Source organism: Prunus dulcis, chromosome 2 (assembly GCF_902201215.1).
Source record: "Prunus dulcis chromosome 2, ALMONDv2, whole genome shotgun sequence".
Lineage (NCBI taxonomy): Eukaryota > Viridiplantae > Streptophyta > Magnoliopsida > Rosales > Rosaceae > Prunus > Prunus dulcis.
Window position 1 is genome coordinate 15,602,800 of NC_047651.1, and position 24,538 is coordinate 15,627,337.

At 37.1% G+C, this 24,538-nt stretch overlaps 4 protein-coding genes and 1 pseudogene across 12 annotated transcripts; 2 read left to right on the top strand and 3 right to left on the bottom strand.

Annotated features, from left to right (window-relative positions):
- Positions 1–757: 757 nt before the first annotated feature.
- Positions 758–10,479, bottom strand: LOC117618997 (tubulin-folding cofactor D). Of its 5 annotated transcripts, none has more exons than XR_004584517.1 (17): positions 10,157–10,479; positions 9,124–9,671; positions 8,391–8,493; positions 7,826–8,002; positions 7,214–7,405; positions 6,648–6,764; positions 6,342–6,446; positions 5,616–5,786; positions 5,312–5,527; positions 4,281–4,479; positions 3,755–3,960; positions 3,433–3,657; positions 2,780–3,340; positions 2,427–2,634; positions 1,750–1,794; positions 1,449–1,634; positions 758–1,315 (listed from the first exon to the last, which is right to left on the bottom strand). XR_004584517.1 is itself a non-coding variant. In XM_034348811.1 (17 exons), the coding sequence occupies exons 1-17, from the start codon at positions 10,376–10,378 to the stop codon at positions 1,028–1,030; spliced, it is 3,828 nt and encodes a 1,275-aa protein (XP_034204702.1). In that variant the 5' UTR covers positions 10,379–10,475; the 3' UTR covers positions 758–1,027. The 5 variants fall into 5 exon arrangements, 4 of the variants coding, with proteins under 4 accessions (XP_034204702.1, XP_034204704.1, XP_034204703.1 ...); XM_034348811.1 differs by having other exon boundaries at positions 2,427–2,693; positions 10,157–10,475; XM_034348813.1 differs by lacking the exon at positions 7,826–8,002 and having other exon boundaries at positions 2,427–2,693; positions 10,157–10,475.
- Positions 10,480–12,365: 1,886 nt separating this feature from the next.
- On the bottom strand, positions 12,366–13,215 carry LOC117619002 (pectinesterase inhibitor 9-like). Its single transcript, XM_034348818.1, has one exon. It carries the CDS (start codon positions 13,169–13,171, stop codon positions 12,530–12,532), a length of 642 nt encoding a protein of 213 aa, XP_034204709.1. The 5' UTR covers positions 13,172–13,215; the 3' UTR covers positions 12,366–12,529.
- Positions 13,216–14,893: 1,678 nt separating this feature from the next.
- LOC117617920 (protein GRAVITROPIC IN THE LIGHT 1) lies at positions 14,894–18,500 on the bottom strand. Of its 3 annotated transcripts, none has more exons than XM_034347542.1 (3): positions 18,272–18,500; positions 18,091–18,151; positions 14,894–16,474 (listed from the first exon to the last, which is right to left on the bottom strand). In XM_034347542.1, the coding sequence occupies exon 3, from the start codon at positions 16,470–16,472 to the stop codon at positions 15,210–15,212; it is 1,263 nt and encodes a 420-aa protein (XP_034203433.1). In that variant the 5' UTR covers positions 16,473–16,474; positions 18,091–18,151; positions 18,272–18,500; the 3' UTR covers positions 14,894–15,209. The 3 variants fall into 3 exon arrangements, with proteins under 3 accessions (XP_034203433.1, XP_034203431.1, XP_034203432.1); XM_034347540.1 differs by having other exon boundaries at positions 14,894–16,535; XM_034347541.1 differs by having other exon boundaries at positions 14,894–16,542.
- Positions 18,501–19,429: 929 nt separating this feature from the next.
- On the top strand, positions 19,430–24,238 carry LOC117620004 (ycf20-like protein). 3 transcript variants are annotated; one of them, XM_034350087.1, is made up of 6 exons: positions 19,430–19,634; positions 19,765–20,142; positions 20,590–20,656; positions 21,030–21,253; positions 21,557–22,266; positions 22,408–24,238. In XM_034350087.1, the coding sequence occupies exons 4-5, from the start codon at positions 21,033–21,035 to the stop codon at positions 22,026–22,028; spliced, it is 693 nt and encodes a 230-aa protein (XP_034205978.1). In that variant the 5' UTR covers positions 19,430–19,634; positions 19,765–20,142; positions 20,590–20,656; positions 21,030–21,032; the 3' UTR covers positions 22,029–22,266; positions 22,408–24,238. The 3 variants fall into 3 exon arrangements, with proteins under 3 accessions (XP_034205978.1, XP_034205977.1, XP_034205976.1); XM_034350086.1 differs by lacking the exon at positions 20,590–20,656; XM_034350085.1 differs by lacking the exon at positions 20,590–20,656 and having other exon boundaries at positions 21,047–21,253.
- Positions 22,190–24,270, top strand: LOC117618244 (annotated as a pseudogene).
- Positions 24,271–24,538: the final 268 nt, after the last annotated feature.

Consider the following 24,538-nt stretch of genomic DNA (forward strand, 5'->3'; position numbering starts at 1 on the left):
TCACAGCTTTGACTGAACCCATAGACGTCTACAGTTAATGGATAGACGAATGTGAGCGGGTCAACACCATTATTGCTGATGATCAATGATTATGATGATGGTGCTGAAGGAAGTTGAGGTTCCACCCCAAAACCAACTGGCAATGAGTTGAGTAGCCTAACTCCTTATAAACCCAGGCTAGGTCCCTTAACATTTCAATATGGGACAAACACTCTCAATACACCCCCGCACGTGTGGCGAACTTTCAAGCCTAACACATGAATAACACATATTGGGTGACATGGGAGCACGTGTGGCCGTTGAGCCCAACACATGAAGCCTTGCTCTGATACTATGAAGGAAGTTGAGATTCCACCCATTGCCAATTGGTTTTGAGATGAGACCTCAACATACTTCAAGTGCTTGCTTAGGATGGGATGTTTGTTATTTTTGTTTTTAAATTTTTTGTGAAGCGATAGAGAGATTAGCAGAATGGGGGTGTTTCAAGTTGAGTCTTGTTCTTGTAAAGGAAGAGAGGGTTGGAAAGTTCGGTGTCTTTTAAAGTTCGTAAAATTTGTATCAATTTTTAATAAATAAATCTGAGGATTGATTGCTAGTTTGTGATTTGAAGAAGTGTGCAAAACATAATTAAATGAAGAGAGGAAATACAAAACTTAATTGAAATTTATTTTCAATAAATAGTTATTTAAAGAGAAACAATTAATTTGTCTGATTTGAGCTCGTGTATCAGTAGGTAAAAAAATTCACACAAAAAAACTTCTGACAATCTCTAATTTGCGCTCAGTTATTTCATCTCAGTGCAACTATTTACAAAGCACTCTTACTAAACGCTTATCATGAACATGATAAACAAGCAGATCAAATTACACAAACAAGCTCTCATATATTCATTCTCGATACGTATTTAGATCTTTGGAGATTCCCGAACAAAATTTCAGCAAGTATCTTGAAGCACACAGATAGAACTAAAGCAAACTACAGGGAAGGACGATACTAGCAGAAATCAGAGCATTAGTTTTTTAGACATTTAGAATCCAGATGACTCAACTAACGAGGAATACGATGCATTTTCATCTGCTGTTGGCTTTCTGCTATCATCCTTATTTGAGACTCTGCTACTAGCCTTCTGAAGTATATCTGTGTCGAGACCAGCCATATCATACAACTCTAGCCTATGGATCTTCGCTGCTTCCAGGTCACCTTCCCAACAGGTTTCTGAAATAATTTCAAGTGCTTTCTCTATCTTGTCCTCGGCCACAAGACCCCCATTTTGCAAGAGGACAAGGTAAACTTGTTCAGCAGAAGCTTTCCGTATCTGTGTTGAGGAAAGAACAAAATATAATCCGTTAAGAGAGAATTCACTCTGAAAGCAAGATGCTTCATGTAAAGGAGGCAATGCAATTAATGAATAGGGTTCATAAATACTTAAACTTCATGGAACCACAAACCTTAGGATAGCGATGACCTAGAAAACTGAGAAGATGAGAGAAGGCCCGAGTGTTTATTGATTCCGAAACTGAAGCAATATATCCAAGTATTGCAATGCCTGCATAAAGTTTGGAGAAGTCCCTTGACCCTTTTAATTCTACTTCCAAAGAATCCAAAACACCGGTAAAGAAAACGAGTGTATGAGCCTGTAAATTGAAATTGAGATCCAAATAAATCACAACTATGTTCACATCATATATAATCGTGAGAGTGGCAAAAGACCACATATAGCTAAAAGTTTCAAGATGATAAAGGGCTAACCTCCATACTCAACAATATCTGTTTGCTAAATAGAATCTCAATGGTCTGCAATACCAAAGAGATTTCATCAAAATCAAGGAACTTGACCAAGCAAGGCAGGAAAATGTTGCACTAGAACTAGATAACAAAAAAATTGTGCAAGCTTAATGTCCAAGTTGAAATATAAGTGGGAAGGAATACAAACAAACAAACATGAGAAAATGAATAAAAAGAAATTAGAGAGCTAATCTAGTTAAGTTTATAGCTATAATTTACTGCGATGATGGGCAAATAGGTTATGAACTTGTTTACACATGGTCGTGACATCCTCTCTCTGAAGCCAGCCAAGGAGGTAAAAGGAAACAAAAAGCTAACTAATTACTTAACTCTGCTTTCTCATATTTTACAACCATGTGGTTACATAATTACATTAACATCAATATCGATATTGATTCCCAAATAAAAAAAGATCTCCAGCACATAAGTTATAGGTATGGGTAAGTAGAAAACAAATAAAGTAATCAAGAAATAAGTACAATAATAAACTAGTCTTGCCCTTTTACTAGAATGAGGGACAGAAAAATTTGGTCACCTAATAGTAGGGCATGCAATCAAGAAAAGAAGGGCCCCCCATTCCTTTAATTGCCATAAAACGATAAGATTCATATTTCTAAGCAATAGGTTTTATCTGGGACTACCTTCAATGCAGGCACAATGACTCTGTCACATCTCCTGTACTCCTGGAGAACCCAAAGCATGTCAGTAGATAGCATATACTCTCTGGACCTTTCCTTCTGGTCTTCACTTTCTACCACTTGAAGATACTCTAATAATGCTGTGAGTGATGCCTTCCTTAAAAAATCTTGCAACCCACCAATAGAGATAACCAACCCAGATAGCACTGATCTGCTAAAACAGCCAAATTGAAGCAATTGTACAAAACGAGGATATGAAAAAGCTGGTACCTACAAGCAAGTACATGATGGGCTCTCCGTCAAAGGACTCCAATTATTTACAAACAAAAGTATAGATTTGGACGGTGTATACTTACCCCCCATTTTAAATCAGCTTTATTAGGAACAATTTCTTCCAACTTTTTCCTGTGTGGTATACGTGGGACATAGGCTATCTTGTTGTACAAAATCCTCTGTAGCACCTTTGCAGCTACTTCTCTCAGTTTATCCATCTTTTCTACCGCTTGCTTACATATTCCTCCAACTATACTGGTAGCAAGATTTGCATCAAACAATGAATACAACTGGTTACTGTCATCACTGTTCTGCAACTCCAGTCCAGAATCGACTTGACCTGATCTTGCAGTGAGACCAACAGAATCTCTCTTGCATAGTATATATGTACATCTCTCAAGGCCATCCATAGCAGCCTCACGCACCCAAGAACCCACATCACCTCTGTTATCAACGGAATAGTCATCAAGAGCTTTCAATAAAGTCGTCATTATTTCGTCCTTGATGAGAAGGAACAAAGACATGTCATCCTCCACATTATCAATACCAGAATGTTCTTTTTCCTGAGCTAATGCTTCACACACTGACACAAGTCCTTTGACAGCATTGACTCGTGCTTCAGCATCTCTATCATCAGGGTTATCCTGCATATGAAGAATAGTCAATAAGGAGATCATCATTTATATTTTGCTCCAAAAGAGGAGAAAGCCGAGGAGATTTAAAACTTCTTTTACACCTCAATTGCACAACAGGTACAAAGCTTCAGGAGCACATCCTTCCACCTATGGGCAAAAAGTTCACATGGCAAAACACCTATCGCTAATGCTGATCCTCTTCTTACAGCTACATTTGGGTCAGTCAAGAGTTCCAAGTACTTTGATGTTATATCACCAGTAATACCAACAGATGCAGCAACCAGATATGCTTGGACGAAGTGCTTCAGAGCATTAACAGCAGCATCCTGCATATCACATTGAAAAACTTGATTCACAATTCAGATATCACAAAGAAATAAAATAAGCAATTAGCTACAAGCCTTCACAATAAGAAATAACCACCTGAATCTGAGAATTAGGATGCCTCAAATTCTCATTAAGTGTATCAAGAAAACTGCGCTTTATCTTTTCTGGCAGTGACACAGAAGATATAGATACACATTCGATGAACCGGGAAACAGCTGAACGCATAATTTCTCCACCTTTTCCACGATAAAGGCGTGCTTTCTCAATAGCAAGTACAACACCAGCAACACGCTTTTGCATATCTGAAGACAAGTTAAACACTATCACAATGGTTTTTGCAATCAAGACCATAACCAGTAAACAAGAACCATTCAGAAAAGGCAAAAATCTTGAATTGATAAAAAAATTAAAAAAATAATGCTTTTATGTACACATTTTTTTCCCTATAATATTGTTTTCATTTCCAGGTATTACTTCTTCCCAAGTTCGGTTCCTAAGTTGGTTTATTTGAAATATACAAAGCTACATACAAAGATTCCTTTTAAATTTTAAATCTAAGAATTTAAATTTAGTGTACTCAGTGAGCTTTTTACTTATATTTCCAAGAGGTAAGAATACCAACCAGTGGAAAGAGCATAATCACATCGATGTAGTGCCAAAACAAGTTCCCCAGCTGCTAGTGTCGCTCCATGGCGCATGCACAAATCAGATGAGAGAGTACAAGGAATTATTTTCTCCAAAGCATAATTTGCAAAATAGTCAGGATCGTATTTAACAAGTGCAGAAAGGGCCTCAGCAGCAAGTTCTCTCAAGCCTTTATCCTGATGACATTGAGTCATTACAAATCTCCATATTTGTCAGCATATTAAACTTGCAATAGCATGCTACAGTAACAAAAGTATTGATGCTGAATGATGAAATACATAGGAATATGGACAAAATTTACAAAAGAAAATCACAATCTATGTGCTACTCAGAGCAAACCATGTATGCCAACAAAAATTTTGTTCTTACAACATTGTTGTGTTTTTTGTTTTTGTTTTTATTTTTTCCTTTTACTGGTAGCAGTCACACTGACAAACACAATTAGTCACTTTTTACAGGTCCTTGGAATCAGGATTCTCACACCCATCAGAGAAACATTCAAAGTTCAGACCTTTTCTTCCTTCTGTATGAATAAAACTACAACCTTCCACTGTTCCACACTACATATAAAAGAATTCATGCTGCATGAATACATGAATTATTCAGTACAGTACACAGAGTCTACCAGTAGCAAACTAAATTAACAACAAAAAAGAGACCTTTGAGAACCAACTTACTACTGACTTAACAACTGTTCTGCCAAAGTAATGGCCCAAGGCCCAAAGACTCGTCGTGTACTAAGAGACCAACCAACAATTTTATGGCTGGTTCAATAACTTATTTTCTTAAGCTAGTTCGTGACACATTTAGTTTTCCGAAGGAGTTACAAACTAGGTGATATCTACAGAACATGCTTTATAAGTTCTATGGTGATATATAAAAACATACTTTCCAGGCACAATTTGGTAGCTATGTTTGTGGAGAAAATAAGCTTAAAGTAACTTAGCAAACAGGTGGAAACTGTACAAGCAGTTGAAATAAATCAAAACAATTCAAGTAAGAGCGTACCCAATGACAAATTTTGCTATACAGCAGCTCATCCACGAATGGATAAAGATAACCCTCATATTGTGCAATAGAGACAGCAACATGAACGTAAGAGTTTACTCGTGAAGAAAGTGAAAAATAGTCAGCAGTATTCACTATGTCAATTCCATGTGGGTAACTACCCTGTCTTCCAACATTCTCCTGAAAAGCGGCTGCAGCTGCTCTTCTACAGTTCACCTAAGCATCATCAAAATAAAATTAAAAAACCTGAATCACACGTTGTATGAAACAATAGTGAAAATAATACTAATAGTAAAGTTAGCACCTCACGATCATAGCAGGCCACTGTTAGAAGATGTGCTGCAAGCTGGTCCAATATATTTCTCATATCCTTGTGATAATATGCACGACCAAAAGCCCAACAAACATAAGCTGCAGCATCCCGTACATGAGATCCAACACTATGCGGACCTCTTCGAATATCATAATGTAGTGCCTGTTTAAAAAATACTCATCATCAGTGCTAATTTCTATCCTCTGCAAGCCAAGCATTTATCTTTCTCGCACTTATGCCCAAAAAGCGATTAAAAAATATATAGATAGGTATTACTAGAAAAGGATTCAAAAGTGATCATGATATATATATATATATATATGCATTAGAAATGTCAAAGTTTTCTAATTCAGCATTTACATTGATCATTAATCTTTCACTAAACTTCAACAGAGCAACAGCACCATGTTAGAACAACCTAGTGCAGAGAAAGTTTCAAGCTCAACATTATCTAAGGCCACAAAACCAAAGTAGAGTTCAAATATGACATACGTACCAAGAAGTATAGTACACCAAGATCATAACATAATGAAAAAAGAAACCAAAGGAAAAGAGAAAAGGCATTCAAGCTATAATGTAAATGTAAAATCATTTCATTATTGAGGGAAAACTTTTGTCATTAATATGGCATACACTTTGATATGGTTGAACAAAAAATTTCAACTAATATACACTAGATTTATAAGTGGGTAAGAGAAATATCAATTTTCAAGACACCTTCACGACAACAGGTACAACTTTAGGAAGGCTGATAGGTAAAAGCAACCCTCTCCGTGCCAATTCAGCCAATGCTAAGCAACCACCATGCCATGACCCATCACCCTGGAAAATATAACATCTCAGCACAAATGTTTGAGCTACAAATTTGGTATAATTTCAACTAATGAATGCACATAAAATGCCATATCTTAGAGGGTTATGGTACACCATTTAAATATGAAAGATTTTCCAACATGAACAGTTTTAACCATTTTAATGGTAGGTGTGTGGAACAATAAGCTAAAGAAAGCACCCACACTATACCTCGCCTGGTGAAAATAGCTCCAAGACAGATGACAGGACCTCCTCTGAAAGAGCAGATGAAAGACATGAAGTAATGCGGCCAATACCTTTTGCAGCAGACCAACGCACAACAGTGTCCTGCATAAACATACTATTAGTAACAAGTAAATATCACATGAGCAAAGGTTCCCGGCGCTTCATGGGGCGGACGTTCGCAGTAAAGATAAGTTTAATAATAAAAGAGAAAAAATAAAAAACTAAAACAAGGTTGAAAAACTGCCAATGTCAGTTTCTCTCTGGTTCAACCTATATCCATGCAAAAGAAACTCACATTTGTGGTTTGATAGGAGACTTAAAACTTATGGAAGAAGATGAAAGACAGGCATATTGAAATTAGTCCATGTCAAAAATAATTGCTCACATCCCAAAAGGGAAGAGGAGATGTGATGAGCATTTATTCCTCAAGGTCCACAAACTAATTTGAGGACAGCACCTCATGGATTAATCAAAAAGGTTGGTGAAAAGGATAAACCAGTTAGCTAAATTAAACAACTGTAATTACCACAAAGACAGATTGTTCCTCATACCGTATCTCTCAACCCAGTGAGTAACATCTCAATAATCTCTTCTACGACTTCTGGAACATCCATTTCTTCATCTTGCAGGCAGCTGGAACTTGGTTCTGAGTTTGAATCCTCAGTATTCAAAGCATAATTGCATTGACCCGTTTTTTCAGATGCAGACAAAGTAATGTTCTCTCCCAATGTTCTTTTCTTTCCCTACATCAAAAGTCCATGGTTAAGGCAAGAGAAAGCCATCAGAGAAAAAAATAATAGTAACCAGAAGAGATCAGGGCTTCTTTCCAAAGGCCACACATCCATTGTAGTCCTGAATTTTAATCAATGTACAGAAAGAAAAAGAGGTTGTGTTTATAAGTCAAATGCAAAGAATCGCTTAATGTGCAACCCCACTCAGAAAATTTATACTTCTAAATACTCCAAAAAGTGCAACAAACAAAACTGAAAATAAAAATACCCAAGGTAGGACATATAACTGGAATTGCAAAGTATATACTTTCCAGTTGAAATGAAATAAAGTTTAAATAAATTTAAGCATCTTAACCATTGATGTTCAAAATTATCCTAACTCAATCGAAGTTCAGAATTTAAAAAAAGGGTAAAGAATTTAGCATTTCTAACCACATAGCGCCATGAAGGTGTATGATGAGGGAGGCAAGTAAGCCCAATCCTCTGAGTTAATTTCATCAGATACTTGCGAAGCAATGGACTTCGAGATGCATTGCTAGAATTGATCAAAAAAGAGGTGTCATTCCAAATAATAGGAACCACATCAAGCAAGAGTTTCCGCCCACCAACCTGTCTATGACAAATAGTATTAAGACATTGAAATATTAAGACCAAGGCAGTATGAATGGCAACCAATTTTGAAAATAGATATCTGATGTAAGTAAATTGTAGCATCCATAAGTGATCCAGCACAATTGAAGCATTTGTATCAGAAGTTAAAGGAAATTTTAATCAAAAATGGATATGGTCAAATATGTTATCAGGTTAAAGCATCAAATGCAATATGCAACATGCAATCCTCTGAAATTTCATTGTACTTGCTAATTTATACTTGAGTGTTTTGTAGGGTCACAGTTATTGCTCTTTAAGACATTATCTTTTTATATAATTAAGATGGAACATTGCAAACTATATTTGGGTTCAGAATAGTACGAACAACAAAGAAGTAAAAGCAGACCTTGAAAACAGCAGCCAGTGCTTCTGTAGCTCCAAGTAACCGGAAGTGATTGATGACATCATCCATCAGAGAAGATAGGACTTCATGTGCCCACTCAACAAAGCTGAGGAAGAAATGGGTAAGAAAAAAACAATAATATGAGTGCTCTTGAATTTCAGCATAATAGCTAAGAAATAAATTACGATAGATGCATGCACATGAGCATGTGTGTGTGTGTACATGAGGTTAAGTATATTCATATGAAACTTATCACGTTCTAAGCCACTGGATGAAAATCTAACAGTTAAAACAACAACCTTTTAGAGCATGTAAGTAATGATATGTTTCCTATTAACCGTTGGATTAAGTAAACTGTTAAATAAGTTGACATCAGGTCCTCTCTATATGTATACACACAAATGTACGCTCATCATGTTTATGGGAATAATAAATATCAGAAGAACAACCTTCTATTAAAATAAAATAAAAATAGCAGTAAAACCAATATCTAGATTTGAAATGTGTTCTTCAAAAAAATCGGACAAACATATGGTGAAGCAGAAAGAAAAACAAGAATGGATCAACTTGTATTCTCTTGGCTACAAGGTTAAATACCAATAAATACAACGTGCCTAATTTCACAGCTAGCACTCATTTACAAGATCGATCAATTATTAAACCCATAAGCATGCAATGTTAAAGTAGAAAGTTGGTAAGCAACAGTTTTATGACCTATATGCATGATAAAAGAAACCTGGAAAAGGCCTTTGGCATGTCTGGACGCGTTAGAAGCTTTGATAGCAGCAAAGCAGCTATCGTACGCATAGGGCCAGCATTTGAAAGGTAATCTTTGGAGAACCCTATTATCCTCAATACCAGAGGAGCTGGCTCAAGTTTTCCAAGGTTACTGTTGTTTGCAATGCTAGTATCAACAGTGGAGATATCGAACGGAACCAACACAAGTATAGAAAGCCACAAAAGCATCACACATTTAGCCTCCATCTCTCCTGTACTTTCCTGTCGCAGTGATGACACTGAACTTGTGTGATGGCACTTCTCTAAGAGAGACACAGCAAGTTCCAAGTCGGATACTTGATGAGGGAAGAACCTGACAACAGCCTTGTATCCGCAAACTGTGACCAGAGAATAGATAATGATACATATAGGTTTAATTACTTTAAGAATTTCATCTGACGCTGCACCCAATTCAACTGTTTTGGAGCGCACAATAAACATCAGCGGGGAAACGATGCTCTCCAGGTAAGGTTCTACTAATTGACCCTGTTCTTGATACTTGTCCATCTACATACACAAAATGAGCAACTTCTTAACATAATACAAAAGCATTCTTTCAAGTTGAACATGCTTTGAAAGACAAATTTAGAAACAAACTTGAATTAGTGTAAATCACAAACTCCATGACCAAACCTAAGTTATATATAATCACTAGATATTGGTTTTACCACAGTCCACCTCCCAATTGCTCCAAATGAGTCCAACTCCAATCACAAAACCCTAGTCTTAATGCCGTGGATCCTAAAAATACAAGAAATTGAGTACAACGAACAAATGCAAAATCAAAACCAATTCATTTCAGTGCCACAAAATGGGTGTCGATCACAAACCTAAATAAGCAAACTTAATTCATATCTTCTTCACCTAAAATTGTCTCTAATCACAAAGTTGATAGAAATGGTCTTATCTAATAGCAATTCCAAATGGGTTCAAACCAAAAATCCAATCTTGCAAATGCAGCAAACAATAAGAGAGATGGAAGAGAGAGTTACAATGGATCGGATCTTGTGGGGAGCGGAGGGATCGGAGACGCGTCCATTGGATACGATGTCGTTCAAGATGGACTTGACGAGCTTCCATTCTTGAAGGAAGTACTTTTGGAGCACTGCCTCCTTGGCACCATGCTCGTCGTCATCTTCCTCACCCATTGGCACTGATAGTGCCAACTCCATCTCATGTTTGTGCTTTGGGTTTTCTTCTGCCATGGCTGCCATTTTCTAGGAAGAGAAATGAGGGAGAAGAAGGTCTTCAGTTCCCGCCTTTGTTACTGAAACTGGGGCTACTGAGCGTTGGGGAGAGTTCAGTCCCTGTCTAGAATGACCAGAAGTGCTCACCTGAGAACCAAATTTTGAGGGACTCCGAGCTCCAAACAGATCTCACCCGTTGGATTAATCCAACGGTGTTTTATATAGTAGCTTTAAAAGTCCAAGAAGAACCCAAAAAAAAAACCTTTTGCGGTTGCAAGGTGTAACCCGTAAAAAAATTTCATTAGATGGAGATGATAGGAAAGAGAAAAAAGAGACAGGAGTTGGGTTTGCGATTCGGGTTCGTGAAGTGGGTTACAGAAACGGGTTGGAAAGTCCATATGGGTCTCACGAGTTGTTTAAGTTACTAAGACTACAAGCCGTTGGATTAATCCAACGGGTGATATGTGTTTGGCGCTCCGAATCCCTCAAAATTTGGTCCCCAGGTTAGCACTTCTGCTAAAATGACATCAATTTTGGTGTCGTTTTTCGATTAAGCATCCAACTTAATTTGATTAGTTTTCGGTATAAATAATAGCAATTTAATTTTGTTATAAAATTAAATAATCAGAGTATGGAAGTACCATTGAATATTGAGAGTAAAATTATATTTGCTCTTTCTGGTGTTTATACTGACATAATTTCTTTTCAGATAGAATTCACTGGCACTCAGGTTTCTCACTCTCACTTCTTTCCTCTCACTCTTCCTTTCTTCTCTTCTCTTCTCCGTTGGTGTATCTTTGCAGGATGTCTATTTATAGGCAAAGCAAATGGCACCTGTGAGTGGTAAGGGAGACATCACGATGCTTCTATCCAACATCATCATTAACCTTTTGACTACTATCTCCTTATTTTCTTAATGTGGGCTTCATCATTTCCTTTACAACAAATTTATCAATCTAATAATAAATCAATTTATTTTTTATATAATAAAACCGATAGTTTAAACTGCTACAATTGATCGAAAGGGATCAAACTCGTGTAAGGAATCAATTGAACTAAGTACATTGGCCTAATAAGGGGTTAATATATTGTATTGCTTGATGGAAATATTACAGGATATGCATAGACAAAACCTCATCCGCACTTCCATTCTTACTCTCATTTTCTTCTTTATCTAAGCATAAAAAATGAAAATAAAAATGAAATTGAAATGATTATCAAAAAAACCCTATAAAATTTAGATTTTAAGTTTTAAATCTTGAGTTTACCCCAAAACTTTGATTCAATCCACCGTGAGTGAAGGTGCTTTGTCTAAGCTCAAAGACTAAAATCATTACTTGCAATGTTGTGTTGCCTTTTGTTTTTGTAGTCAAATTAATGTTAATCTGCGCTAATTAACTTGTACAAGTCTCCAAAAAATAAACGCATTCAAATCATCCGAGGCAAACTTTCGCCGCACTTAAAACATGCAGGTCCCCATATTAATCAACTTCTTCTTTATATAATATGCCAATCAGTGAAGCTGTTATTGAGTTTGAACTTTGAACACATGAGTTAAATTGAACCCAAAGTCTCATCTATAAAGCTAATAGCTTACCATCCTCATGAGTTCGCAGCAATATTGTGGCAATGAATTAGGGTCAGCTAAACCAAAAAATCATTCTATGTACCAAGCCTCACGATTTCCTTTAACAATTGCCCTTTTTTTTTCTCTTATCAACAATAGTCGTCCACAAAATTCAGACTTGTAATTCCCTCTAACAAAGTGAAGAATAAGTGTTATTAGACCAAATGATCATTAACAAGATGCTCCCAGTGACTCATAATTACTGTTGCATATTAACCAATTAATGTACAAAGGCACGTAATCAACCTTATTGATAGGAGTTTAAGGATTCATTTTCTATTACAATCGGATATATGTCACATTATTCTTGTATGAAAAAAGAAAAAAAAAAACATCTTTAAGTAACAACATATAAAAGAACAATATTAAACCATGACACAAAGAAAAACTTGGTATATTCACATCCCTTCATAGGCTTCATTGTGTGTATTTCATACATTGATATTAACATGAACAATTAACATATATAAAAGAACAAGATTAAATTAAACCATGACACAAAACCAAAACGCATGAAATCCTCAAAAGGCTTAGCTACCTAAAGCCATCCCTCAGGGCTTCTTTGCAGCTCGGTACCTTTGAGCAAATCTATGAAACAAAGCCAGAGCATTGCTGGTGACCTCAGCCACATTCAGCACCTTCCCTTTAATGGTGGCCTTCAACTTGCTCATGTTCTTCCCTGGAAGCTCATCCACGCAACTGTATGCATCAGTTAAAGCTGTGCTCACCCAAGTCTCAACATTGCTTATGTGCCAAAACAAGTCATCACCCACAGTTGCTTGCCCTAAACGACGTAGTTCTTTAATGGACTCACTGAGTTGGGCCACACTATCATTGATCTGGTTCAAGCAATCATGCACAACTTGGTATTCTCTGGCCTTCAGTTCCTTGAGCTCTCTTGCCACCTTGAGGACATATGCTCTTGCGTACTGGGCCCGGTACAGGCTCACGGACAAGGCAACTTGGGCCAGCTGCTGTGGGCTTTGGATGGTCATGTTGGGCTTGATGTAGGTGGAGAGGCAGTGAACGCATAACTTTGGGTAACGGGTGGTCCGGCACGAGGCCTCGATGTAGGCCCGGGCCTTGGAACGTCGAGGCTGTTGAGGATGGCTAGCAAAGGAAGGCTCAACACTGCTCAAAAGGCAGAGAATAGAGAGGAGGATGAGCAGCAAGGAGAAGCTGAATTTGGCCATATTCTGGTTGAGAATTGAGATGTTGTGAAATGGAAAGAAGGGTTTTGTTTTGAACTCTGAGTTTGAAGAGAGATGTAATGGGGCAAGAGGATTATATAGGGGTTAAGATGTTAATTAAACTAGGGTTATCACATGGGACACATGGTTAGCTTAACGTGCGCTTTACGTGCATTAAGCACACACAAAATTTTGTGCATGGATTATTGTATTGAGGTCTAGAAGAAATATCTGTATAGAATAAATAAGATTGGATCAACATTATGGGATGACAAAGAGATAAGTATCTGTCCACCATCTGCATTATTTTTGACAATGCAAGCAAGAAGCTCTAACTTTAAGTAATGCCTGGCTGGCTAGGTCGACCTTTGATTGTGTAGTTGTGCTTACCCAACATTTGTAGCACTTCATGGGAAAGACCACGTGTTATATGTTTGTCAAAGTTTCATGTAGTTTACGTTTTCATCATTTTACTTTGTTCACTTAATTTGATACTGTCCGGGTCATCAACTTACATATCTTTTATAATATGAATGTGTTTTTCTTATCGTATTCGTCTATTTTGTTAGTCAATAGAAGGTTATGTGAGAAATCACACAATAGAAGGAGATTCTATCTCAAAATATGATATTAGCTACGTGTCATAACATAAGTGAATTAGTAACATCATGTGACAGTCACAAAAAAATTTCTCTCATGCATCCAAACTTGTGACGTTTTGAGCTTCCACCTTTGATTAACCTCAAATTCGAAAATCTTAACTCAAAACTCCAGCGTGATGTCCAAAAGAAATCAGCAAATAAAACATAAGTAGAGACCCTGTTTTCATTTGATAATCCCCGTCGATCCGTCAACGAAATTCTCTCGAGTATATAATATAGAGAAAATGTTTGATGAATGAAATTAAGAAATTAACGTAAAATTATTGTTTGTATTAAACTAGTGTAAACAAGAACTGTTTAGGGAACATAATCCTTACACAAGGGTTATGAGATACTAGAATAATGCAACAAGGAGACACATCACACCACTGACCAATCAATCACGTGGGTATAGGTGGTTTTCCCGAAGATCAATCAACAAATGGACCTTTTCCTTGGCTACAATCTTGGAATATCTTGCATGCGTTGCATTGAGTGAGATTGTATGTTACTTTTGTCTTTGTTTCACAGACAAAACATAATCACTGCCTGCAAAATAACCTTCAATTGACAGTTATTCCCTTCTATAAAACATGCTTTCTTTTTTTTTCCATTTACCAATGAATGTCAACGAGGCCCAGTTTTCTATCAAGATGAGCATGTGAGAGATACGATAAACTATATTGCATGCTTTGTCCCAAGACTCCCAAATCACAAGGCAAGAGGAAAATAAAAGCCCCATACAAAACACCGTTGACAACCAATTGGCACATTGATGCATATCAGGGGCTCAGGGCCAGGCCATATCAGAAAGAAAATCTTTAAAAAGAACCAAATACCATCACATAATAAAACGGATCTGCTTGACCAAAAAAATAATAAAATAAAATAAAATAAAAAGGATCTGAATCAGTTAAATTTTGATTCAACTCTCCATATGCAATCAGAATATATTCAATGGCAGTTATTTATCACAAACCCTTCATTCTCAATCAGAACTTCGATCTTCATTACATACTACCTTTTACCCTAAGAGATACACAAATACATAAATTTCGGAAACTAAATAAATAAATCATCGCTCTAAATGCTGCATGACCATGAGTATCACATTAAAATTCTGAACTCATTTTCCTCATGGTTTTTTATACACTCAGTTTCTAACAAACAGTGAGAACATATGTGCGTATCAGTTATTACACAAACACTTGCACCAGCACCGAGAGAGAGAGAGAGAGAGAGAGAGAGAGAGATCATTTGAGTAAGTGTTTAATAGCTCATTTCATCTTACAATTATACAAAGGAAAAACCACAAACAACAACAACATATTATGAAAGCAACAGACTATAAAAACACACTGCATACCCATATGAACATTGATTGGCACAGATCTGGCCCGTCATTCAGCAACCTTCATGCCAGAGAGATAAACCCGACTTTGAATCACACTGCCTCCAATCCAGAAACCAGGCATAACCATGAGACCAACCTTAGGCTTTTGATCACTTTCATCCATTATTAAATTCTTCACCACACTGTCCATATAAACCTCCGAGAACTCACTCCCCCTCTTGACCTGAAAGACCTCAACACGAGGATCAAAAGAATAAGCCAACCTATGCAAAAGCCATATTGACTTGGCCAGTTTTAGAAAAGCCTGGTAAAAAGGAGTCCTTGGATGCCCCCCACCCATTACATAATTTCGTTGATCTAAATTCCCGAAAAACGAAGTCTCCATTTTTGGGTGAACCACTACCAGGTACTTGCTCCTACAAAATCTCCCAAAAACAGAATCTGGATTTTGGCCAAGCATGTCCAATGGATCCATGTCCCGTAGTGTAAGAAATTGGTGGAAGAAGCTCTCCTTAGTGACTGTAAGATTGTCTAAGTTAAGGGAGAAGCTTTCCTGCTGAAAGCCACTGAACATTCTTTGGCAAATATGGGACTCAAAGGCATACTTCTTGTGAGGTCTCTTTGCATAAACAACACTGGGTTCAATAGAATTGGCTGCTGCATCAAGGTCCCACCCAGCTGCCTTCATCATGTTAATCAGCGGCTTAGAAAAATCATGAATAGCTTTGTATGCAGCTTCAACAACTGAAGTGAAGAGATCGGAAGTTAGATCCACAGGCGGAAAACCATTTTCATCAGCGGAACCTTCCGATTCTTTGGTAGACATGCCCCTGAGCTTTAGATTCTTTTCCAACTTTGCTTGCTTCTGTTTTGCCTCCTCAATATGCTGCTGAAGCTGAAGGATTTCAGAATCTTTATTCTGGATTTCAGATTGGAATTTCTTAACCATAACCCCATAGGTTTTCAGCAGAATTTGTTGTTCTTGAATCTCTGCAGCTAGGCGGGAGTCCTGTGGAGAAACACAAACTGGGCTGGGATTGTTCTCCCTGTAGAAGTGCTTAAGTTCAGAAAGGTTTTTTAGCTCAGAAATTACAAGTTTATCTGCAGCTTGAATTTTTTCAGGGTCATAGGGAGTATGAGCAGCTTGGAGCTGGATGTAAGCTGACTTCAGGGAAGAGATGTTCGTAAAAACCTTAGATATCAAGGCTTCCACAGCTTCTGGATTCTGATTCATGGCCTCTTCCATGGGTTGTGGATGAACCTTTTGGTTATTGCTGAGTTGAGTATCTCTTGCTCCAGTGGGTAGCATAGCTACTTCCAAAAAGAGTGGTTAAATTGACTTTCTTCAGAAAAAACACCAAAACTACAAAACCTGCAAACTTCAGCATAAGTGTTAATTGCATAATCTGAAATCACGTGATGACACAAAAATAATGTAGGTTATCCGAAAGTACGATATCACTGCTGTGTTCTTCCATCCAGCATACACATATATCAAAAAAAATTAGTCCATAGACATTCAGATTAACAAGTATTCACTTATGAATATGACTCAATAAAGATGTGTGTTCCCAGGTTTATGCATAAAGAATTGAATTCTGAACAAAATTTCCTGACAATGATAGGTTTGCATAAACTGACAGACAAGTCTCATGAACAAATCCATGCTAGAATCCCTAACCAAGACATATGCCATACACTCTTCTTATATTGTCACTTCAAATTCTAACATATACCATTTCTTGTATAAGAGAAAATCCACCATGAATAATACATCTTTGAAGATTACAATTTTATTTTCCAGAATTTGGACACTTCAATGAAGCATTGAAATGTATCAGGTAGTATCAGAAAATAAATTCTACCCAGAAAGGATCCTAAATGGGCATTGCACCCCAGTAGAAGTACTAATGCTACTTAGAAAGCACTTCTTGTATGACTTTATCACAGTACTTCTACTCAATCTTTGTTTTAGTTTTCTTTTCAGAAAGTGACAGGACATTTTATATGGCCAATTGTAAAATCGACAACCACACATTATGTTTAAACTTTATTTCTCATGTTCTAACTTATAGTAACACCCTATAACTTAGATATACAAACTAGATAAACACGCAAATACCTCCACAATCTAAACATTAAAGGTATCAATTCCAGATTGACACCTTATATGTGGACACAGCGAATCTGCTGACCTTATATCTTGGAAAAGCATGGGGAACATGTAACGTATATGCATGTACACTATAAACACAAATAATTCAAAATTGCAGCTCCCATTCTTCTGCATTCGTCAATTGATGGCTTGCAGAATGATAACTATGATAAGATATGATCTTCTTTAGTGCAGGAATCTACTTGAGGCTAATTTTTTTTTTAATGCAGGAATCTAGTTAAGGCTAACCATTACACCTGCCTTTCTATGTGTATGTAATTAAATGTATCACGACTACATGATATGCATTATCTTCACTTTCCTATGCTCAAGATTGTCCTTACACTTAACACTATGATTGACAGAAAAAACGAAAAACACGGAGAGAAGCTTGACTATCACACAGAACAACCGATGCTAAAATATAAGTAACTAATAATTATGACCTGCTCCACCGCATCAACGAATGAATGAATAAGTTCAAATTAATATGAACACCCAAAATACGTAACTAAAACATTAGGAGCAAATTACAAGCAACAGTCCTAAAAAAGTCAGTTAATTTACAGAAATTAGTCATAATCTAATAAAATGGTTCACATAAAAAAGCATTGTACAATTCTCTGTGATTCATGCCCAAAAAAATCAGATAATGGGTACAAATAACAATCTAAGAACAAAACTTGAAATTACAAGACAGATATTTAAAATAGGAAAAAAAGGAAGAACCCAAAACATATATTGCAAAAATGAATGGGCATCAGCTGCTAACCTATTAGGAGCACATATCTGCCACAGACCGCATCTGGCAAACATAATAAACAGCCTTCAACCTAAAACACAGTAGAATATTTTTAATTAACAGCACAAATCATTCAGAGGACATAAAATACATAAAATTTCTGTTTGCTTGTACTGATTTTCAGCTTGTCGTCATAACCAAATACACTTACCCAATACAAGCGCCCTCCTTTCAACCTCAACGGAGATCGCAATCCTGACGCCTCTCGAAGCCCTAACCCTAAGAGTACGATTGCAACTCTTCCAATCGTTCTCTCTTTCTCTCTCTCTCTCTCTCTGCGAGACCAGAATAGTGTGACAGCTGGGTGGGTGTACGATCAGGCTCAGCAAGCCCTAATTGGAAACTTTGGGTTGTTCCAAATTCCAATACTACATCACCATATCGGTAACTATAAAACGCATTTTTTTTGTCCTTTTCTTTTCACTGTTCGATAGAAAAGGAATTTATAATTTATCCTTTTTTTTTTTGGGGGAGTTACATGGGTTGACAAAATTAAGCACAGTGGGCTGGGCAACTCCAGCCCATTCATCTTTAAGTAAAGGGGTCTTATATTTGCACCCATCAATTTTGACAATACACCAAGCACTAAACGGTCGGCCATGCATGGAATTTTTTTTTTCCCATTATAATCATGTCTTAATTGACAATTATAGCCGTTACTTGATTACATCTAACAATCACGTTAACATGATAATTATGAAAATATTTTTTAATATAAGCAATTATCTAAATTATAAGAGTAGAAAAGTTTCTCGCAGTACTGGTATGCAAGTTAAGACCTTTTTTTGGGTTGAATTCCATTTAAATTATAATAACAAAGAGGTTTTTTAAACACTCATGCTACTGGTATGAAAATTAAGACTCTTTTCTGAGTTAAACCCTGTTGGCTATGTAAATGCCCTTTCTACTAACATTACTGTCCTCCCCTTATCCTAGCTTCTTTTGTTTTTGGTTTTTTTTTTTTTTTAACATGCTTCTCCTAGCTTCAGATGTCTAATAATCAGCATGATAAGTTGCCCCACTCTATTGACGCTATTATTATTATTATCATTTTTTGTTTAATATTAATATTAATTTTGGAAAATACTATTATTATTGTTTGTTTTTGTTTTTATTTTGTTTTTATTATTATTTTGAAGGAAATCGATTTTTTTTTTTCCATTCCGTCCTCTCATAATATCGCTTTATATATAAAATAAAAAATACATTTTGCTTATTTACTTCCATATATAATGGCTTTATTTTGAACCAATAGATTTTTGTGCCTTCCAAACCGAAGGCAAGGAGATAAATTGTATTTCCACTGCAACTCCAAATGCTCACTTCCTTGCGCTTCTTCATAGTGACCAAAACCCAATAAGAAAGTAAAAGGAAAAATGCATTAAATATATAAGATAAAGAAACCAAGGTCATTTGATGCGAACGGGAACGGCCGTAGCTGAAGAAGCAAGGAAAAAAGCTCAAAACTTTTCACATCTCAATATCCCAGCTCATTTCACCTAGAATCTCAAACTGTAAGAATAAACTTCTCTTTTTCTTTTACTTTCTTTCTGGGTTCTCTGCAATTTAATCTTTCTCAAATATTACTTTGTCAATCGCAATAGATGCAACATACCTATTTATGTTTTATATTTTCCGATAAAGAATTTGTGGACTTGCGAGATAAAGCCCGGTTCAGAGCCACCATTGTCACAAGTCCCACAAACTCAGCCTCAAAGAAGACGAAAAGGGCCTTGGTGGAGTACAAGAGCTTGGTCACCGAAGACGGCTCGCAGCAGCTCAAAGAGTACGTTGATTCGGCTTACTTGAGGCCTGTACCGCCTCCATTGGGTGACCAAAACTCCAAAACTCCAAAACTTTGAGGAGGGTGATGTGGTCGATGCGGATTATAAAGATGGTGACAACAATTCCAAGTACAGAGTGGTGTTTGAAAACCCTCCAGATTTGATTGAATTTGAGAGAGAGCGTCTCAGATTGCATCAAGATTGGGATGCTGGCAAATGGGTTCGGCCCAATAAGCAGGTATGCTATCTTGGGCATGACCTGGGTTTTTTTTTTCCCTTTCAAAGATTGTTTCTTTCGTTCTTTCTTGGTGGGTTTTTTTTCCTTTTCTTTTCATGCGGTTAATTAGTCTCTTAATCATGAGTATTCATTTCCGTGAAGTCTGAACATGGTAATTTTTTCTCTGCAAATAGAGCTACAGATGAATCAGATACTGCATTTTGTTACTGAAATGGAAATGCAAAATAATTCAGCAAACACGTCTAACCCTAATTGTTCACTCTCAATTACAAATTGAACTGAAATCCGTCAATTGCCTCAACACTAGACAGTCAGTGAGAGAGTTTCAAATTCGAAACCTTATTCAGTTTGAACACCAAAAATCAGTTTCTCGTCATACTAATGAACCAGACGCCTTTTTGTTTCCCATTTTACATTTGAAGTGTGTGTTTTCTTTGTGTGTTTCAGTTTGGTGCTTCCATTAACAAAACCCAGATGATTTTCCAGAAATTATTCGAATCCCTGGCTGAAATTAGTGAGTAAAATCTGTTCAGTTTCATTGATGTTTAATTTCCAAGTTATGAAGTGTTTACTGATCAACAAATAAGGCCACATGAATGAACAAAAGAAAGAAAAACTGCCAGTGAAAATGGCTACTGAAATACTGAAAGTTACTTTAGATGTCGTGTCAATGAAATTGGGCTACAAATTTTGATTGTGAGAGTTTTTGTACCTGTGGGATAATGTGTTTAACATTTCTAGAACTTTGATGTTGGCTGTAATTCTTTACCCCACAACATTCATATATCTGGTCAGTATAGGCAAAATTTTTTATAAGAATACTTGTTGAGGATAAATCTTCCTGTTTTTTATATTATAATTTATCTCCCATACTTAGAATTACACAGTGAATGGATGCTTGTAGGTTGTACATGGTAATGGCGGCTGCAGTTACATCTGGTAACTATCCAAAAAGTGTTAAGCTTCATTCTTCCAAGTTTGTCAGGTCCAGAGTTATAGCTTTGGGTCTTTATCCCATGTTTTACAAACCTCCTCATGCTTTTCGCCTGAAACTCAGTTCTAGCAGCTGTTTCTTCTGCATACCTCAGCCTCTACTAGTGAACAATTTCAAGTAAGTTACCATGCAAATTGATACTGTGTTAGGAATGCGTGGTTTGATGTGCTTATAGGAAATGAGTGACTTGTTATTGCAACATGATGGCTTTTTAAGAATTAGTTTGAAAGCCAGGCTTTCCTTTCTTCTCTTTGGCATTTGAATGTCAAAAACTCTTAGATTTGTGAAAGCTAGCTTTATAAAGTAGTACATAGCACTGAAACATATTAGTATTAGGAAAATCCACAAAGTAGTTTTAAGGCAATCTTATTGAAATTTGCCCTCTGCCTATAATTTGGGGTCTCCTTTTGAATTGTACAGGAGGATGACATGGTCTATCAGAAGCAGTGTGGATAGCAGCGGGTTGGACCCATCTCCAACAAATGGCACTACTGGCACAACACGTTTAATTAGGGCTATCCAAGCTATTCAAACCAAGTTAGGTGGCAAAATTCGAGAGCTAAGGAGAGGTTTCCTATTTAAAGTACTCTTCTTCTTAGTGGGTTTCTATTGTGCAACTGCTTATGCTACTGTGATTGGGCAAACAGGCGACTGGGACATTCTATCTGCTGCCTTTGCTGTGGTTGTTGTGGAGGGGATTGGAGCCCTCATGTACAAGGCTTCTCTTCCTTTACTAATGAAGACTAGGAGCCTGATAACCATGTTTAATTATTGGAAAGCTGGGCTTTCCATGGGTCTCTTCTTGGATTCATTTAAATATGAGTTCAATGACATTTTTGGATTCAGTAGCCCCTTCAATTTTGAATTTGATGCATTTTCAATGTTCTTATAACACGTGGCTCTTTCGAATGCTGTTTACTGAAATGGAGGATTGAGAAATTGTGATTGGTAAACATAGGTCGTGACCTGACTGCAATAGTGGGCATGGGGATAAGAAATGGTGGCATGGGAGGGTGAACTCCGTCCCTCCACTTTTCCATCTCTATTCCCTACATGAAGTTGAAAGCCTCGTACTTTGCAAGGGATTTTCTGTGTACTGTCCATGAAAACCATATTCTTGAACAAATATGGTACTGTACACTATTTCTTCAAGTGTGCTGATTCAATTACATACTCATTTGGTTTTGCTTTAGTGCCAGTTTGTTTTTTCGGTCGAACACTTTAACATCAGTTGAAGGTAGTTGAAATAATAATCTCTTTTTATTTATCAGATTGCGGCTGCACTGGGAAAGAAGAAGACAGAGGAGGTTGGTGCAACCATGAAGTTTAAGTCAACTGGAAAAAAGATGCTCCTAAAGATGGGAAGAAAGGGAAAATTCAGTTTATGCCATGTTGGCAAGCATGGACTAGAAACCCAAATAAGCCCAAGAAACGATCTCCCTTGAGTAGGATGGCAAAAGGTGCTCCAAAACTTTCACCCTATTCTGATGGTATTGATCTCCCTTTCTCGGATGAAGAAGAACAAGAGGAAGAAAATGTAGACAAACAAAATTTTAAGCCACTTGATGCGTCCATAACAGACGAGTTAAAAATGCATGAAAAGGACCTTGCTTCCCATGCTGATGATTAGGCAAAACAGGAGGCCCTTAAAAATGATCATGATGCTTTCACTGTTGTTATTTGAACATGGTCTTTGGTATGTGATGGTGAAGATGGCAATGCTAATGTCAAGGATATAATAACAGAAGATTTTTCTGTGTCGGCTCCAGGAAAGGAACTTCTAAAGAATGCATCAGTGAAGATATCACATGGTAAGAGATATGGCTTGGTTGGGCCTAATGGAATGTGCAAGTGTACCCTCTTGAAGCTTCTTGCTTGGGGGAAGATTCTAGTACCAAAAAGACATTGATGTGCTTTTGTTTGAAGAGGACACAGTTGGTGATGATGATAGAACTGCTCTTGAAGCAGTTGTTTCAACTAATGAAGAACTTTCAAAGCTCCCGAAAGAGGTTGAAACTTTGCAGAATTCGGCTTCTGCTTTCAGCTGTGAAGAAGAGGGCGATCATGACGATGATGACAATGCAGGAAATAAGCTTGAGTTGTACGAAAAATGGCAGTTCATGGGGTCATACGCTGCTGAAGCTCAAGGTTCAAAGTTTTTACTGGGTTGGGCTTCACAAAGGATATACAAGGTTTTCCCACTAAGTCATTTAGTGGTGGTGGGGAGGATGAGAATTTAATTAGCTAGGGCACTTTTTGAGCAAAAACTCTTTTGTTGCTTGATGAACACACAATCCCATCTTGACTTGAGGGCTGTTCTCTGGTTGGCGTACTCGTGCCGCTGGAAGAAAAAAATCATGGGTTGTCTCACGTGATGGATTCCCTTAACTCAGTGTTCACTAAGATTATTCATCTGCATGATCTGAAACTCCACTTCTACTGTGATCTGGATGAGAAGCAGATTAAAGCTGCCAAAAGGAGAGGAAATTGGGTTCAGCCAAAGTTTGTTGCGGCTAAGGAAAAGAACAAGGTCAACGGCAAGGTTGACGATGATGAAAGCCTCAGTTGTGGCCCCTAAGAAGTGGACGGATAACAGTGTGGAGTTCCTGTTTCCTGAACCTACCATCACTAAGCTCACATCTTCACTTTTTGCAACTTGTTGAAGTCAGCTTCAGCTATCCAAATTGGGAAGATTTCAAGCTGTAAAATGTTAACGTCGGTGTTGATGTGGGGTCTCAGTATTGCCATTGCTGGACCTAACAGCGGGGAAGTCTGGGAAAAGTGTGGTTATAATTAGTACAACAGATTCCCCGTTCCTAGTCCAGCGATGCACAATGAAGTTTCCTGAAAGGGTCTTGACAGTTTGGCACAAAAGTTTCTAATTTAAAATGAAATAAGGTACCCTGATCCCTGAAGTGTTCAAATCTGAGGCCTGAAAATTGCATCATACTGCAGGAAGGGTACTTGACATCTAAGCATTTAAAATACGAAATACGCCAGCAAGCAATTGTATTGTGTCATACTGGTAAAGTTTTCAAGGTTTTAAAAGGGATATGACTGCATGTCATGCGCAATGAACATACATTACATGTGGTTGAGAAATATTGGTTGGCATTGCTGTCACAAAAACCCAATTATACTTATAATCATTTTGTGGTTGAGAACTCAAGAGAGATAGAGAGGCTGTGAAAAGAAGTGAGAAAAACTTGAAAATGATCAAAGCAAAGAGAAAATTAACAGGAAAAAATGGCTCAAATTAAACCAAAATATCCCACTCGTGTGTTTTGTGGGTTTCAGTTTGCTTTATAATCAAAACTGAACAAGAGAAGTGGGAGTCGAGAAACTTGAATTACAATGGTACATAAACTGATCGCAATTACAGAATGAATTGAATAAAAAATG

Excerpts from the sequence above, each read along its gene's own strand:
- LOC117618997 (XM_034348811.1), bottom strand. The coding sequence starts at position 10,378 with ATGGCAGCCATGGCAGAAGAAAACCCAAAGCACAAACATGAGATGGAG. Across the intron at positions 5,528-5,615 it reads TGGCCTGCTATGATCGTGAG|GTGAACTGTAGAAGAGCAGC; the intron begins GTGCTAACTTTA and ends GATGATGCTTAG. Across the intron at positions 2,694-2,779 it reads AAGCTGATTTAAAATGGGGG|GTACCAGCTTTTTCATATCC; the intron begins GTAAGTATACAC and ends ACTTGCTTGTAG.
- LOC117619002 (XM_034348818.1), bottom strand. The coding sequence starts at position 13,171 with ATGGCCAAATTCAGCTTCTCCTTGCTGCTCATCCTCCTCTCTATTCTC.
- LOC117617920 (XM_034347542.1), bottom strand. The coding sequence starts at position 16,472 with ATGCTACCCACTGGAGCAAGAGATACTCAACTCAGCAATAACCAAAAG.
- LOC117620004 (XM_034350085.1), top strand. The coding sequence starts at position 20,111 with ATGCTGGCAAATGGGTTCGGCCCAATAAGCAG. Across the intron at positions 20,143-21,046 it reads GGGTTCGGCCCAATAAGCAG|GTTGTACATGGTAATGGCGG; the intron begins GTATGCTATCTT and ends GGATGCTTGTAG. Across the intron at positions 21,254-21,556 it reads CTACTAGTGAACAATTTCAA|GAGGATGACATGGTCTATCA; the intron begins GTAAGTTACCAT and ends TGAATTGTACAG.